Raw genomic sequence first — 17,600 nt, 5'->3', positions numbered from 1 at the left:
TCAGAGTTCTGACCCTATTTCTGTCACATTTGACTTTTGCTTCTCACCTGTCCTTTCTAATTTTAGGTGTTTCTTTCATCCACCATTTAGGTTTTTATTTTCTTTTTACTGGAATTGTCTTTTTTTAAAATATATTTTATTGAATTACTAAACTACAAAACATACAGCAAAAACACTAACAAACCCCCCTCCTACTAATCTAAACCCTCCCCCCTTTGGAATTGTCTTTTTAAATTGTTCTCTAAGATAATCTCTGGTGTCAATCCACAGTTTTCCTGCTTCACAGAGTTTAGTTAATGAATCAGAATGGACTGGAACTCCCAACCTCATGAGGTTTGCTTCAGTGACTATCCCTTAAATTTGGGGAATGTCCCTTAAAGCCTCATAGTTACTCTGCAGAACCTTCATTAACAGAAGGAGCAAGAATACTTCTGTCTCATTTCCTTTATTCCTTCCTTCTTCCTTCCGAGACTTCTGGAGTCCAGGAAGTCTTAATTCATCCTAGTCTCCAGAAATGACACTTGAGAGGGAGAGATAAGCATAGCCATACAACCTGCATGCTTACAGAGCTGTGACCAGGGGCGATGGGCATCATTAAAGCTCAATGAGCAGGATACCCAAGACAGCAGGGGAGGGAGAAAAGGGGGCTAGACAGATACTGGTGAAGGTGGGCACAAAGAGACCTCCAGACACTGTTCGGAGGCCAAGAGCAATTTTCAGAAAAACATTCACCCACATACATCATTGAATTTAGAAACTATGAGAATTCTTGGGTGGGAACTCATTTTACAGTAAATCTTTGCAGTCACTGCCTGTAGAAAAGAACTGATGTATAGATGAAGTGTGATAGAAGAAACAAAACTTGAAAATGCAGCAACACTTTATTATTAAATCATTAAGGTATTTCAATCCATTGATCTTAAAGTGCTAAGGAATTAAATTCAGTTGTTGATCATTAGCTAATTCACTAGCTTGACAGATTATTAAATTTTAAAATTTTTCTTACAGATGCTGAAATGATTCCACACTTCTGTATCCCCCCCCCCCTTAAAAGTATTTACTTGTCTTCACACATGGGAATTTTCTGCAGAAAGCGGATGTTCTTGCGGCCTTGGCTAGAGGCCCCACGTGGGGTGGGGAGCCTGCACTTTCAGAAAATTCTGTACAGGAAGAGAACTGCCAAGGAGTGGGGGGTGGGGGTGGGAAGGCTGCATATCCGTTTCGGCTGAGAAGGAAGGGCCCAGCTCACGAAGTGTAACTTACTTCAGCTTGTGTAAAACCTAGGGGGAAGATCCAGCAAACCAGGAGACGCTCAAGAGCAACAATGAAGGCAAAGGAAACTCAGAGATGTAGCAGAGTGAGTGAGAGGAGAGGATGCCCTGAAAAAATGGAAAAGAAACCCTGAGGTGGCCCCAGGAGGGGTTCCTGTCATTAATCTCACAGTGCGTGTGAAACACTACTGCTATTTGTGCACGAGTGTTTCCTCAGCAAATGTATAAAGTCTAGCCAGCCAAGATGGGTATGGTAAATATAGATCCACAGATGCTGATTCGGATAGGGTCCTGAGAGGGATGCCTAGGTGAGTTTAGAGACACATGCTTGTAACATAAACTTTATGTGTATGCCGCAGGAAGCATTAATGTATGCACAGTAATTGTATTTGCCAAAAAAAAAAAAAACCAAGCTAGCCAGAGTAACTTCCTTATACAGTTGAACTTTTCTGATGTATCTACATATTCATCCTCTTTGTATCATTTATTTTAATCCTCATTGCTTTGTGAGGACATAATTCTGAAACAGCATTTTCACATAGTTTTGCAATTTAAAACGTATAGTTCTTACAAAATGCTCTGTGGGGAAAAGAGAGATCATTCTTAGAACCCAATAATCACATTACCCAAATGTGTTAGGATTACCAACTGACCAGAAAAACACCAGCCTGGCCTCCTCTTATGCCTGCCTTTAACAACAGCTGGATGAGTAAACATCATCAGGTTCACAAACTGCAGACAAGCACCCATCCTTTGCTAATCTCAGCATGTCAAGCTATTGTTAAAGATATCACTGCAGACGTCAGTTGGAAAGGTAGTGACCCTAAGCCAAGCAGGGGAGAGGACAAGTTCGACAAACACATGGAGGCTTTGCTGCTTATTATATTGGCATTTGTGCTTAATGGTGTATCAGCAAGGATTATTGCGAATCAAAGCAGCCCGGTCTAGTAGAGTTGGGTTCCTGTAAATGAGAGGTGAGGAGCCTCCAACCAACAGACTGAATTCCACCAGTGTTCCCCCTCTAAGTCTGTACATGTTGCCTACTATCAGTGACTGGCGATAAAAGGCTATTTAAAGTCCAAGAAACTGCGATCTAGACATGAGCTCCGGTTGGCAGCTTGCATATATGTTGTTGTTGCAGTGGGGTAAATTCCTGAGTAGCTGGCTGGATAACTCAGTGGGTCAGGTATCTGGTTGAGAGTTCAATTCCCGACTGTGCCTCCCAGGAAAAGCATCAGCCTGTGTAGCCATGGGCAACCTGCACAGTCTGGAGGCGGCCTCAGAAGAAGGGAATGGTAAACCCCTTCTGAGTATAGGTACTCAGAAAACTTTGAAGAGTGCTGTCGTAAGTCAGAATTGACTTGACAGCACATTGTCAGACATGCATAGTACTGAACTGAGACTTGGATGGTTGGACTGGTCCAGTCCACTTTCCATTGGTCCTGTCTCATGAATGTGTCCCTGAGACTCACCCCACCTCTTCCATAGGCCCAATGGCCAATTTCCCAGATACACAGCAGATCACAGGGTTGGGGCAATGATATCTTCTTTAGGGGCTGTTTTTGCAGCCATCCACATTGCAGCTGTTTGGCTCAAGGGTTTGCTTGCATGCTGTCAAAACAATGGAATTCTCTCTGAAGGCCCTGCCCAGAGTGATTGCTTAGGGTCCAAATACTCTACTCTGCTATAAAGTGGAGTACAATGCCCATGTACGGTCTCTGTGAGATGTGCTGAACACTAAATGTCAGCCCTGGCATGATATCTAGAGTCAGTGCTGGAGACACTGAAGCCCATTCTCTGAGTAGACAATTGTAGGGCAGAATAGAACGTTAAGCCTGTCCCAAAATAGTCCTAGAAGAGAAAGCTGAACAATCCCTTCTGCTATCAAAAGCGGCTAAGTTCTTACCCACAAGGCCGTCCACACCCGTCTCTCACGCACTCCACCCCACTCACCGAGTTGTGAGGAAAAGGCCTGATTTCCTGCCATAGAAATGTCCTGCGCTCTGTTGGCCTCAGTCTTTCAGTGGGTGTGTGTGAGGGAGCTGCTGTGGCTTGCACCTGACAGCCTGAGCCCTCAGGAATGAGCAGGATGAAAAGAGAAGGAAGAGCCTCCAGACTGGGTGGGGCGTCCTCCATGCTGCCAGGAACCTGTTCGAGAGTCCCACTCATGCCATCTGGGTATGGAGAAATGCCACTGCTTAGTGAGAGGCTGACCCAGTCCCCAACTATCTCCCGCCTTTCTCTGCCATGAAAGTCTTTGGTCACTGCCATGAATTCCAATGGAAGAAAAGAGCCCAGCCATGGAGGTGAATTCTCATTGCACTGCTCTCACCCGTACTGAGGCGTAGGTGTGTGCGCATGCATGTATGCATACCTCTGTGTTTTTAATTCAAGGGTTTAAAATATTTTAATACAAAAAGAAACAAGTCCATGTTTGGTCCTAGCCCACCCATTCCTCCCCATCATTTCTTTTCCCAACCTTGCTTAGTAACCTGGCACATATATGTACAAACACAACTATTTCTACACACTACAGGTCATTCAGGCCTACAAGAACAGACAGGAGAAACAAGAACAGGTCAGAAAGAAGGAACGGGGGGGGGGGAGAGGGAGAGGAACAGAGAAAGGGACATCAGTCTACCCAGTTTGCACAGTCTGATACCTATTGAAGCCAATCACTAAGCAACCCAAGGAAAGCAGCCCATATATTTAATTTTTATTATTTTTGCCCCTCTCCTGCCTGTTATATACTGTTTATTTGTTTCCCTTTTGTGGCCAAGTCAGTACAGGGCTGGCCCTAATAATTAGGCAGAGTGCTGGTCAGTGGGGAGGCAGTTGTAGCACGCCTCCCTAGGTGTTACTCTTGAGCCCTGTAGCCTTTGCCCATTCTTGGAGGATGGTATTGTGTGTACCACCACACAGCTTATCCTTGCCCATTAAACCGGCCTGCTGCCCTCAGGTGTCAGGGAGCATTCTATCTCATTGCCTGTGCTGACAGAGAAGTGGGGAAAGTTAATCTTGTTGGATTACAACTCCCCCAGTTCTCCAGCCAGCATAGCCAATGCATCAGAAAAGTAACTTTTCCCATCTCTAGTGCTGAGGTAAGACTGAGTTGCTTCTGAATTTATACATGGTGGGGACACAGTCTTGTTCTTTGCCTCAGGCAGCAATAATTTGGACTCTCCTGAGGTTGGATGCTGTTCAGATCCTGTCCCAGTGAAAGAGGCAAGTACAGGTTGGAAGCCTTAGCCCCACAGAAGCCCACTGACATCAGATAATCTTTAAGTAAAAAAGACTTGCAGTCATTGACAATGACTAGAAATTCCCTTCGTTTAATTTCCAAAGTCCATGGAAAAATGGGCTGTATGTAAAAGTACACTAGGGGCCTCTTTGACACAAATTGACACAATCCACAGGGTCTCTTGGAGAGAGCTCAGTTTCCTGTGTGTCTCCAATTTAGCAAACAGCTAAGTACACAAAAATGAGACGTGCTCTGCTGGATCAGGCCAAGGGTCTATCTAGCCCAGCCTTCTGTTTCCAACAGTGGCCAGACAGATGCTTTCAGGAAGCCTACAATGAGGACATCATAGCAAAAAGCCCGACACCATCCCTGCCCCCATGGCATGCCCTCCGCAACAGGGATTCAGAGGTACACTGTCATCATGACGAATGTAAACAAAACTGGAAGAAGTCAAAGCAGGACTCTGTATATCTTGGTGGGTCGCACAAGCAAACTGTAGGGACAAGCAAAACAGAAGGTTTCAACAGTCTCTGTAGGGTTGAGAATGTGTTTAGAGAAATGTGAAACATTACATCACTTGAGCAAGCAAATCATGCCACATAGAATGTTCTAGAAGTCATATATGGCCTTTCAGGCTTTTGGACTTCCATGCCCAGAAACCCCACTCAGTAGAGCCAATACCAGAAGATGTGGGAGCTGTAGTCCAAAACCTTAGCCTGCAAATCATCCTGCGTAGACAGTAAATACCTGCTGCCCTGTTTGCTTTAAAGAATAAGCAGTGGCAAATGAAGGCCCTTTGTATATTTCTTCCTCAACACAAATATACACAGAAGTAGGGATACTCTGTCTGTCATGTTGGAACAGAGTCATTGTTATCCTTGTTTAGAGATGAAATTTTTCATCTTCTCACAACGAAGGGCATAGTGACTGCTCTCTGGACAGCTAGTGAAGAAGTCTTTGAGGCAGTTTTCAAACGGGGTTAATGAGGAATCATATGATAAACTTATTTCCCACAGGGGGGTAGACTGTACTAGAGTAGGGGACTCACTTTTGATGGGAATCCTACTCAGTGGCAGATTCAAAGAACCAGCGACCCTTCAAATATTTTGAACTCACTTTCTTATCAGTCCTAACCAATCCGGCTAACGATAAGGTATCTCCCTACCCCTTCTCTGTGGGGAGATACTATGCAATCGTATTTAGATCTACTCAGAAATAAGTGTTATGGTGCTGGGTGGGACTTTTTCCTATGTAACTGTGTATAGACTGCAGCCTAGCAGAATGATTAACATCTCTCTGAAAGTGAAATATAAGGCTTAAGGCTGGTTTAATTTAACCTATGCTCTTGCATACAGCCTGATCATCTACAAAGCAATAAAATTGTATTTGAAATATAATGCACTGAAAGTGTGATAAACTCTGTTGGGCCCATACCTGTCAAATCGGAATCCTTCACAGATTTTTGTTCCAGAGGTGGACCGAAACAGTAATCAGTTTAATCAGAAGTACACCACCTCTTTCCAACAGTCAGGAACTTTTAAGATGACTTTGTGCTAATATACACTTAATTACTGATCATATATTGCAGTTGCTGTCCTTATAAACATTTGCATAATACTGGCAATGCAAAACTGTAGTTCTTTTTTGTGGTTTCAAGTAGCATCTGATAACTAAGCTCAAGCTTTGAACTCTGTTCAAATAACCACTGAGACAGACAGAGGTGGGGAAATTCCTAGTCTGCATGGTCAAGATTATGATGGTGGGGTGGGGGCAGATTGTTAAGTGTCTGCTACTAAGCAGGTAGACAATCTGGATGTATGAGAAGGGAAAACACTGTAATCTAAGGGAATTAACTCTAGAGATCCTGATTGGGGTAAGGATGGTGGCCACCTAAAGTCATGTCAGAGGTGAAAGCCTAGAGGAAATGACTCAACTTGCCTTCTGCCTCTGGCATATGATAGTAACAAGAATACAACAAGGCAGTCACTGAATGCTGGAATTCCTGGGTATATCCATGGGATTTCACTCTTTCAGCCCCTCTTTCTTGCATACACGCATAGACAATATTCATGGTTATTTACAACGTTTACAAAGACGGGGTGAAGGAGGAGAGAGACCCCGCCCAAAGAGAGGATGACCTGAAACAGATAATGGGGAAACTAACAGAAGATCGAAAGAGGGACGCAAAACTAGCAGAAGCTGAATGTGGTCAAATGCAGAAACACAATATTATACTTACATTGTTGGGAATGAAGTTGTGAGGTGATGAGACCAGGGCAGGTTCTACCATCTGGCAGAATGAGGCAGCTTCCTCAAGCTGGTGGATGCTGGGGTCAATCCTTGAAGCCCCTGGCTGTTCCTTGGGAGCCTCCCAGTGATGAGGAGTACTGTCCAATCACCTACCCCGTTTACACCAGTATATATAGATTGAAGGTACTATCTTGTCCTTTACCTCAGGCTACAGAATGGAGGCTTGGAGGAAGGAAGAATTTGGGCTGGATATGGAATAGAGTGAGGAAGCCAGGTGAAGGAGAAATGCCATCTGAACAAGAGAATTTTGGAACTTTAAAGTGCACTTTCCCCATCTCTGGGCCATCTACAAATTCATATAATCATCTTTACTCACCATGGGACACTGTCCATCTGCTCCCATAGTGGGTCATTGTGTGAGTGGAAGGAAAGTACAGGATTCTGCCCTGTGAGTTTTCAGCATTTCGTGTAAATCAGTCTCCCTAAATTATAAATTTGAGGATTTAAAAACACTGGCATATGTAGGTACAGTAATAAATTAAGAATCTATTCTGAGTACCAAGTTGCCCTTCAGAACAGTGACTGAGTCCCTCTGAGCATGTGCAGAGTACATTTCTTTTATGTAACTGCAGTTGGCCCTCTCCCATACCTGGGACTGGGGGCAAAGGTTTTTATGTCACAGTACTTACCCTAACAAGGTGAAGCATCTGTTTTCTTCAAACTTGACAAGCACGCTAAAGGGAGATGGTACTACAGGAAGAAAATTGATACTCTGCTAGCCAGATAGTTTCAAAACCATGCTTAAAAATTACGAATAAAGTCTTTAAGAGTACAAGTACTTATAAAGAATATCCTGTGGTGTTAAAGTTGTCACTTTTATTTTTTATTTTTTTCTTGGCTGGCTCCTGTGCTGTTTGTGGCAATACAGTGAAGCAGAAATTAAAGTTAGCAAGTGGGTTTTTAGTCAGTGCTTTGGTGACAGGAAAGCATTACTTGTTCAATAGTTGTCTGCCATGCTAATGTTAAAAAGCACGGGAACTCTGCCAAGGGTGGAAACTAGGGGGTGGGGAAGGACGAGGACGAGTTTTATGGAGATCTAAGCGCTCCGCGACAAACAGATTTTTTTCGCGACCTGGATCAGAGCGCTACTGTAAACGCAGGCCATTTCCCCGCCGGAGGTGAGCCTTGAGTACCGTAGAGAGCGTATCATCCTGATTGCGGGCTGCCCACGGGGGTCCCGACCCCTTTCCGCCGGCCGTTTGCCGCACCGGCCCCTTTCTCTCCATCTGCGGCACCTTTTGGCTCCTAATATGGGCTCTTAATTAAATTACAACCGACCCAAGGAGTTCAGGTTACACAGGGAGCCCACCCTCTCCGCTCATTGGCTGTGGCCCCGACGGAGGGGGGCGCGATCTCGCGAGCTCATTGGCTCATCCGCCCGCGAGGGGAGGGGCTGGGGCCGAACCAAACGATGCGCCCCTTCGGCTCGCTGGGGATTGAAGCGGGGAGAAAATCGGCGCCGTCGAGCCCAGCCGAGGAGAAACTTTCCGAGCGTCTCCTTGCTCGTGTCAGAGCCCCTGGAGGGAGGAAGGGAGGGAGGGTCGTGCTCTCTCGCTCGCTCGCTCCCTCTCCTGCTGCCTTTCCTGTGCGCTGCCCCTTCAAGCTGCCAGCTGAGCCCTCCAGCCCTGGCATGCACAGCGCCCGCCTCGACGCCTTCGTGAGCCACCTTCGCGCAGAAGTGGTAAGTCCGGCAGAAGTGAAGGGGGGGGGGCGGCAGATCGAGGAAAAGCTGACTTTCGTGGGGATGAGGATGCTGGGTGGGGAGTCTGTTCTCGGGTCTGCCTTTCGGGTTGAAAGGTGGCGCGGGCGCTGAGGATCCCGCGGGGACCCATACACAGGACGGGACTTGGTCTCGGCACAGCCGGGATCTGGGATGATCAAGGGAGGGCGGTGCGTGGGAAAGGAGGAGACGCGCCGTGCGGGTGTTCCCCCGGAGTAGGCGAGGAGTCCCGGGGCTACCCGGAGAAAAAGTCAGGCGGAGCGATGCCTCTGATAGTTCTTATTATACTGTACAGTATTACGCCTCTTGTGTCTGTGTGACTGCTGTTGTGTGGGAAAGGCGCTCTTTCCAGAAGCCTGCGCCAAGCTTACGGAGGCATCAGCAAGACCAGGCTTGCGGCTTCTGTCCGCCTGCGATGAGGGAAGTGTCCCCGCGCGTCCTCGGTCGGTGCGTCCCGCCTTGGCTGGCTGGCTGAGGAGCTGACAGCCGCACTTTCCCTCTTTCTGGAGGAGCCGGGCATTGCAGGCTGTTCCGCCCCACACCGCGGCTAATGAGGTGGGTCGCTCTATCCTGGCGCCGATGTCCTGTGCAAGGCTGTCCCTTGAGCTGTCCTTCCTCTCCCCCCCCCGCCCGGCACCTCCCTGGTCCGAAAGAACTGCCCCGGCTGAGGAAGAGGCCAGGCGGAGTCTCGAAGGCGGTGCGCTCCCCGCGGAGCAAGTCCTGTCCGTCCAACGCAGGGCTCAGAACGGGCTTGCTCTGAGGCAACCTGCACAGGATCGGCAAACAGTCTACGCTTCCTGGAGAGCCCGCGCAGCTGCAATCCGTGGCATTTAGTTTTCAGTAAGGACGGCTCGGAGCTGGAATTAAGCGATCCAGATCGAAACTGCTCAGAAATCCCTTTTCATGATCATTATTACGCCCCAGAGGTGAAATAGGGGGTGTCTCATTCTCTAGTGGCAAAGAAATGAATGTTGGACAATGCTCGGGCGCTGCTTCTCCTCCGTTCCCAGGCTGAGCCTTGCCATTCAAAATAGATCTTGGGCTTGAGGAAATCTCAAGTGATCTCTGGCTCAGTCTTTGGAGCACATCCAGCAAGATGAAGTGTCTGTGCTGAAGGAGCAGGCAGGAAAGGGCATCAACGGAGCAGGAGCTCCACCCTCTGAGCCTGAAGAAGCTTGGAAACAATGGAAACATGGACTCAGAAACTTCAGATGATTTGCTTAGGGCTCCCTTTGCCCAGAAGCTTAACCCCCAGCGGCAGCTAGAGAATATTAAAGCTCCTGGAATATTGAGCTCCAAATCAATTATAGTATAGGAGAAAAAAGAGAAACAAGATTTCCTCCTGGTCCCATTTCCACTCAATTGGCAGTGTCTTTTAGGAAATCCACAAGCTGTCTCCTATTCCCTTTGACAGGGTGTCTTCCGAAAGCCAAATCCCTCTCCCTCCACCCACAATGGATGGCTAGATCATAGCTGGCTTCCAGTTTGCTATGTTGCCAAATTCCACATATACCTGAGGAGTTCCTCTGCGGACAGTGGAAGGTTTGCTTACACGTCTCTCATCTCAGCGGCTTGGGCTGGTTTCAGCAGTGGCTTTTAGTCTGAGCTGAAGCAAAGTCAGGACTTCCCCCTTTGTTAGGTATCTCAAGACTCAGGTGTTAGGGCAGAATTTTCAGCTGCTCTCTCTCTCTCTCCCCCCAATTGGATACAATGGACGTCTTGTGGAAATGTGTCCATATCATACACAGGACTTCTAGTTAGTGGTTTTATGAATACTGCAAACTGTGAACATGGCCTTGCTCTGGAAAGGGCAGTGCCACTGCAGAGATTATGGATGTTTTGTCTGTATTGGAAAGGAGATGAATAAGAGTTATCTGAAAAAGCCCTGTGAAGAGAGAGCTGTTTTTTGTAGGATCTCGAAGACGTTCTAGTGAGCTGAGTCTACCAGACTCCCTTTGCCATTTGCTAAGGACCCGCTGTTCGATCGTATCCTATACTGGTGGGCTCACCCTGGCAGCAGCAAAATACATTTATGAGTTGCCACTTTATATTTTGAACAAGGCCTCTACTGCTTTGTTTGGGGCAGTGTGGGAGAATTAAAAACAGTGGTTCAGAGACCCAGTCACTGCAGTTAAACTGCCTATGGTACACACCAGCACCAGGGGGTGTTCCTAAGGCCCTGCCAGCTTCACGTGATGTTGATGCCAGACCTGTGTTTTACTCTGAACATGCATCTAGCATGGGGTGAAAAGGCAGGATCTAGATATGATTAGTGAAAATACGCTTTACAGTACATTTTCGTCCACTTTCTATTCAGCTTTATCCTCCTAGGAAATGTGGGGCCTGACTTATTGCATGCCCATAGTAAAGATTTCTCACAACAGAAAGTGAAGTATTGCTAAACTGGCCTTTATCCTTTGCAGTATGTACTTGATGAGGGAGGGGAAACGGCAGAAGAAAGCACCATGTTGTATTTGGATGGGAACTCCCAGTTTCCAAAATGACAGGCTCCTAAGAATGGCATCATTCAGAGTGTCTGTTTGGACCTTCCAAGTAGCCATGGAAAGACAAAGGAACAAGTTATTTAGCACAGGAAAGTAAGTGATGGGAAGGTCTCCTACAGGAAATGACGCAATGGTGGAAGGAGCCATTGGGATATTGAACAACTTCTTTTTTTGTGTGTGTGAGAACCAGAAGGCTAACAGATGTTGTGAAGGATGAATGCTTCCAGAAAGCCCAGTGCAACAGCCTCTGTTTCATGTTTCTATGTGATGCAAAATTACATGGCTGTTGACTGTCACCAGGAATGGAGCTCCTGTAAGGGGCCTTCTAGCTCCCCGCTAAAACCGTACTGTGAGGTACGCGGCCACATTCTTTTCTTTTGCGCATAGGGCTACTATGCATGCGTGATAACACCTCCCCGCCACCCCATGTTCTGTTCTCTGGAAGTCTGTAGGCTGTGAATGCTTTCCCAGCAAGCATTAATAAAAGACTATCTGTGTGGTGCGACACAGGGCGGTTGTACGTGCGCTGAAGCTTTTTTCCTGTGTGCTTACAGTGGCGTAGCATTTTCTGAAATGCTTTCTTGTTCTGTAGAATGGCCGTCGTATTCTAGTCTGCTAACGAGTGCAGGGGGACACCACTGGCTGGCTTCTTGCTCACTTCTGGACACAATCCAAGGTGCTGTTTTAACTTTTCCAGACTTTAATTGCTTGAGACTTACATACATTAACAGCTGCCCCTTTCTATTTACCAGTTAAGATCAAGGTAGCAGGCACTGCTTGCGGCATCATTGTTGTGGCAGCAGACCATAATGACTGTGGCCACCAGGTGCAGTGGTGACTGAGCATCACCTTTGTGCAACTCTCTGCTTGAAGAAATATCCTTTCTGAGACTTTAGAGAAAGGGAACTTAATCCTTTCAGTTGTCTAGATGATTTGATACATTTTTCAACTACTGTATTTTTTTTTCCTTGGAGCACAGTTTCAGCTTTTACTACAATCCCACTGTATCATCCTGCTGTTGTTAAGAAGTCTGTATGCAAGGGAAAATGTTCTGTATATTAAAAAAGAAAGTCACTGTGGAGACTGAAAGTGACTTATACTGAGTTTTGAAACTTTATACCTTCTGGAGCTGCTGAGAAGTAGTTTTACAGGTTTCTGTTTTTCAGGTTAATTTTGAGACAGTTATGAATAACTGGTAGTTTGGTAATGCTCCAGTGATAACACCACATCTGGTGGAGCTGATGCTCCTCCACTGGGATAATTTAAATTAAGGCTGGATAATTTAACTGGTATCACTTCAGTTGCTGGACCACAACCTCCATTACCCTTGACCCCTGGCAAGGGCTGCTGGGAATTGCTGTGCAGCAGTAGTTGTTGCCTTCCTTACACTGAATCAGACTATGAGCTTATTTAGCCCAATAAGGACAACTCTGACTGGCAGCAATTCTCCAGGGTTTCAGGCACGATTATTTTAGCCCATCCCTTGACTCTCAACTTAGCACGAACCAGAATCCACCCTGCTTGGCTTTCAAAATCAGACAAAACCATGTGAGTTCAGGATTGTATGGTAGCCACAACATCTGGAGGGCCATACTTTTTCCAACCCTCCATAAAATCTAAGGTTTTATTTATTTATTTATTTATTTATTCATTCATTCATTCATTCATTCATTCATTCATTCATTCATTCATTCATTCATTTATTTATTTATTTATTTATTTATTTATTTATTTATTTATTTATTTATTTATTTATTTATTTGAGTCTCCAGGCAGCTGGGTCCCTTGACAGTACATATGAAGCTTCATGGTTTCTTGGTCTTAACTGCTCAAGAGGCTGCCTTGTTTATCCTTTCTTTCCTTTCCTTTCCCCCAAATATATGTGGCCTCTGCAATTGGACATTTACTGTGAATTTCAGCCTTGCAAGGGCATCTGGCATCCAGCTGCTTTGTGTGTACCTCCTTCCTGCTGTCATCACCCCTGTTCCATCCATCAGACTCAGTCTGACATTTCTGTCAGGTCCTTAAGAGGCAGACATGAAGGTGGTTGATGGGGAAATGAGACACATAACCTTCACTCAGCTCCTGGTTAAAGAAGTTGTGGCAGTGGCTGCAGGATAAAATGAGGTTTGTGGAAAGAGAGAGGCTGTCATAAGCACAGGCTGAGTAGGCCACAGACTGGATTCAAACCCTGGGTATCCTAGTGTCCTGCGGACTAGCATAAAAATCTCCCACTGCACACCCTGGAGTTTTGAGAGACATCTGGCTTTTTATCTAGCTTTTTAAAAATCATAATCTTTTATACTGAAATACTGCAATCAAGCCTCTGCTCACAATCTGAGTTTGATTCTGATGGGTTCAAATAGCTAGTTCAAGGTTGACTCGGCCTTCTGTCCTTCCAGAGTTAGCAAAATGTGTACCTAGATTGTTGGGGTGTGTGTGCAAAGTGTTCCTTGTGTAAATTGTGTTGTAAACCGTCCAGAGAGTGCTCCAAGCACTATGGGGCTGTATATAAGTCGAAACAACAAAGAAACAAATGGTTGTCTTATATTAGGCCAGTAAAATTGCTTCTGTTCACACAATTGTTGTCTCCTGACTCTGAAGCAGCAAGGTTTTCTAACCTTTGCAGTGTGTGTGTGTGTGTGTGTGTGTGTGTGTGTGTGTGTGTGTGTGTGTGTGTGTGTGTGTGTGTGTGTGTGTGTGTGTGTGTGTGTGTGTGTGTGTGTGAGAGAGAGAGAGAGAGAGAGAGAGAGAGAGAGAGAGAGAGAGAGATTTGTGTTTGTGTGTGTGTGTGTCCTCTCTTAAAATTTCCACAATGGCTGACTCACCATCACAGTGTAGATGGAGTTTGTTTGATGCAGAGATTAGAAATGGAGCTTAGTTTTTTTCCTTGACAGGAAGTGCCATGTATTGGGTGGGGGGGGGGGAGGAAGGAAGTGGTGATCTGGAGGCCTTTAAAAATTTTTTTAATGGCTATGGGGGTGGGGTGGGGGGCCTGCCTTGGAACTGTGACCACGGCAGACATTGGATGGGCTTCACGTTCTCAGCCAGCTAGAGAGTCCCAGGAGACTCTTGCTTGTGCTACTGTGTCACCAGACCAGCTGTAAATAAATCCTTGCTTGTCACAATCTCTTGAGAAAGCAACAGGAAGTAGGCCGGGAGGAAGAGAATGGAAGAGCCTGTAGCCTCTGTGTTCGGAGTCGGACCCGGAGGTTAGTTTGTAGGCTTGTGACAAAACTCTTGCTCTTGATGGACCAAGAGTCCTTTCTAAAATGATTTTTCCCTTCTACTCCCTTTATTCACGACAGGCCTCGTCTTACACAACCTTCCCCTTTGTCCTGCCCAAGGCCGCCTCTGCACTGACCCGTGTTTTCCTGAACATCTGGAAAGGATATGTCCTTTCTCAGGAGACTTGAATTTTTGTTTGAAGCTTCCTAGCTTCTTCCTTATAAGAAAGGATAGTTTACATCACCCCGGCTTGCATACATAGCCTTACCTTTCCTTGCTCCTGTGCACCAGGGAGAGGAGACTCTTCCAGAGGGATTTGGGTGAAAGGGGTGCAGGATCCCCAAGCACGTTTAGTCCTTAGGTGAACTTCCCTCTTGTTTATACTACTCCAGATCAACTCTGCACCCCTGTGCCCAGCTGAGAAACCCCACCCCCTCGCCCGTGCATGACCATGGCCTTATCTACAGGTTTTGTCTTTCCTGCCTTGCTGACTGGAGACAGGGCTTGTGTAATTCCTGGAGCCGGTTACACACCCTCTGTGTCATCTTCTGCCGGGTGGAGTGGCTCATTCCCTGTAACAAGCTACGGCTTGCTGGGCCAGGGATGGGCTTGGAACGTGTGATGCTGCTGAAAAGCTCTGCCTCCAGGGCCTGGTTAGGGAGGGTGGGCTTGCAGAGACGAGACAGGGCAAGGGCCCGCGCGTGCGGGACTGGCTCCCGGTGCCATACGCTGGCTAAGTCAGTTCCGCCGTGCCCTTTGCCAGTCCAGGAGTATCTCAACTGAAAACCACAGACAGCTGCCTGGGCCACAGCAGCAGCAGGCTTTGGACAGCTTTAGAACAACCAGGCAGGGTAAGCGCTGCACAAGGGGGAAATTATCTGGCTTACAGATGGGGTGCGTTAATAGGGTGGGGAGCCAAAGAAAACGGGTGAGTGCCGATAACAGAACGCTTTCTTTCCAGCAAATGATTTTGACAAAGGGGGCTGGGTCACACGGGGTCATCTCTGTGGAGTCAGTGATCCTCTTGTGGGCTGCCTTTTTGCATTGTCTGGACTCGTGATTGGCGCATGGCTTTCTCTGGATGTGTGTAGCATTTAAGATGGCAGGATTAATTCTGGAGATCTGGGCCAAAAGATCATTTTAAAGAATCCATCTTGGTTGTGATTTTGTGTTTTGGATGCTGGTTCCTCCAAGGTAGCTCAGTCATCCATGTACTGTATTCTTGATGGCTGCTTCCAGCTTGTGGAACACTTTGTAAAGGGAGGCGAGACTCCCCCCCCCCCGCTCCCCACAATCTTTCTGCTGGCAGTCTTTTTATTCAGGCAAGCATTTGGCTACTGATTGGCTGCAGAAGGGGCTCCTTTTAAAATAATATGTATCATATTATTTTAAAAAACACAATGAACAATCAAACATACACAACAATACACTTCCATTAAATACATTATTCTTGTAGAATGTAACTCTTTACATATTTTCTTCACCCAGTCCCATTTCCATGTTACCTTATAGCAATTTTCTTTAATTCTTATTGACATCTTTTTCATTGTTCTTTTATTCCACAATTTGCTCCACTCTTCCCCTTTAATTTCTTTACCCCAAACCTTCTTGCCACAATTCTTTTATTATGGATGTATCATATTTTGCCTGTACCAATAGTTTATTTATTTCACTTACAGTACCTTTTCTATTTTTTATTAATTCACCTTTCTGTCCTTTTTCTATATTCTCCTCAAACTTTGTCAATTTACTTCCCTTTCCTTCCTTTTCTATTCCTTTGTCCATTTTTCTACTGTGTTTCCCTGAAAATAAGACAGGGTCTTATATTTTCAGGGGATGTTTTATTTTACAGTTATATCTTCTTCTGGTTGCTGCACAATGGTGGGGGACAGAGTTTCACTTATTTTTTGGGTAGGGCTTATATTACAAGCATCCTGAAAAATCATACTAGGGCTTATTTTCAGGTTAGGTCTTATTTTCGGGGAAACAGGATAGTTGTATGTTTAACCATGAGATCCCTTCTTCTCCCATTACCTCTCTTATTTGCTCTTTATCTTGTATCTTTTCCATCCAATTCTTAATCCTTATAATCCCTTTATTCCTTATTAACAACTTTCCTTTCCTTTTCAGATTTTCTGAAAAAAAATTATGACAATCACCCGGGTCAGGGGAAATGGGTGGGCTCAATACTCTTCTATAACTGAAACAGTAAAGGGACTTCTAATGGAAGGAATGTTGTACTTTTCAAAAAAACTAAAGACCTTTAAAAAGGCTTTTGCTTGTTTAAGTGTGTTTTAATATTGATGTATTTTTTTAAACTTTGTTGCAAATAGGCTTGAGTCCCAGTTTTGGATGAGGGGCAGGGCGTGAATGAACTAAACAGGCAGACGGTGACAGGCATGTGACTGCGTCTGTTCTTCTTGTCCACAGTTGTGCATGAAGGAGTCCAGTGAAGTGCTGCGGGGCCAGATGCAGTGCATGATGCGGACCCTCCACGATCTGAAGAGAGCACAGGATCGAGAGTTCCGGCTGGATCCCCAAGAGATGAAGTCTCCGCCTGGTGTACCTCCCCCAAAGCCATGCACAAGCCCACGGGTGTCTGCTCTTTCTGAAGCAGACTCAGCTTGCTGTTTGGAGGTGGCCGTAGAAGAGGAACCGGTGGCCTTCTCTCCTCCCAGCAGTGAGCGAAGTTTGGAGTTTGACTCAGGCTACTCCGAAGTGTCTGGCAGCAGCTGGCGAGATGAGGAGGGACCTCCGCCCCTGAGAGCCAGTAAGCTTTCCTCAGGGGGCTTCCTGCGCCGCCGAGCACCTGCCAGGAGACCCCGCCCCAAATCTGCTTCTGACGCCTGCCTGGAGCGGTGGCGGGATAGCGAACCCGCAGATGCAGGTGACTGGACGGTGTCTCTCCTCTCACAGAGTCGCAACCGGCAACCACTCGTGCTGGGGGACAACTGCTTTGCCGACCTGGTGGAGAACTGGATGGACTTGCCTGAGGAAAGTGGGGAGCGGGGGCGGCTGCAGCGCTGGCTGGCGAAACCCCATGGCTTCCTGCTCAACCTCTCGGGCAACGTGCGGCGGCGCCTGGCTGGCATCTCCCGTACTGAGCGTACCAAGCAAGACCCGGAGGGCACCAAGCGTTTCTCCTGCCCTGCAGGCCTGGGAGGTCGGCCTTCGATGCCCTACTTTCATCAGTCCCATGCCAATATCAGCGAGCTTTCCACAGACTGTAGCAGCTTTGCTGCCCTCATGAACTGCCGAAGCCGTCAGCCCATCATTTGCAATGATGTGATTGGCTATATCTAGCGGGACCTCTTCTTCTTCTTTTT

The 17,600-nt window shown here is 46.5% G+C and overlaps 1 protein-coding gene across 1 annotated transcript; it reads left to right on the top strand.

The window, feature by feature from the left end:
- The first annotated feature begins 8,208 nt into the window (after positions 1 to 8,208).
- On the top strand, positions 8,209 to 17,600 carry INKA1 (inka box actin regulator 1). Its single transcript, XM_020789742.3, has 2 exons — positions 8,209 to 8,503; positions 16,705 to 17,600. Exons 1-2 carry the CDS (start codon positions 8,234 to 8,236, stop codon positions 17,575 to 17,577), a joined length of 1,143 nt encoding a protein of 380 aa, XP_020645401.2. The 5' UTR covers positions 8,209 to 8,233; the 3' UTR covers positions 17,578 to 17,600.

This window comes from Pogona vitticeps, chromosome 2 (genome assembly GCF_051106095.1).
Source record: "Pogona vitticeps strain Pit_001003342236 chromosome 2, PviZW2.1, whole genome shotgun sequence".
Taxonomy (NCBI): Eukaryota; Metazoa; Chordata; class Lepidosauria; order Squamata; family Agamidae; genus Pogona; species Pogona vitticeps.
Note: the sequence above shows the minus strand (reverse complement) of the source record. Positions and strands in the feature narration are given on the sequence as shown.

Bases quoted from the DNA above. Each gene is read 5' to 3' on its own strand.
- INKA1 (XM_020789742.3), top strand. From the start codon at position 8,234: ATGCGCCCCTTCGGCTCGCTGGGGATTGAAGCGGGGAGAAAATCGGCG. The intron at 8,504-16,704 runs GTAAGTCCGGCA...TCTTGTCCACAG, and splicing joins GCCACCTTCGCGCAGAAGTG to TTGTGCATGAAGGAGTCCAG.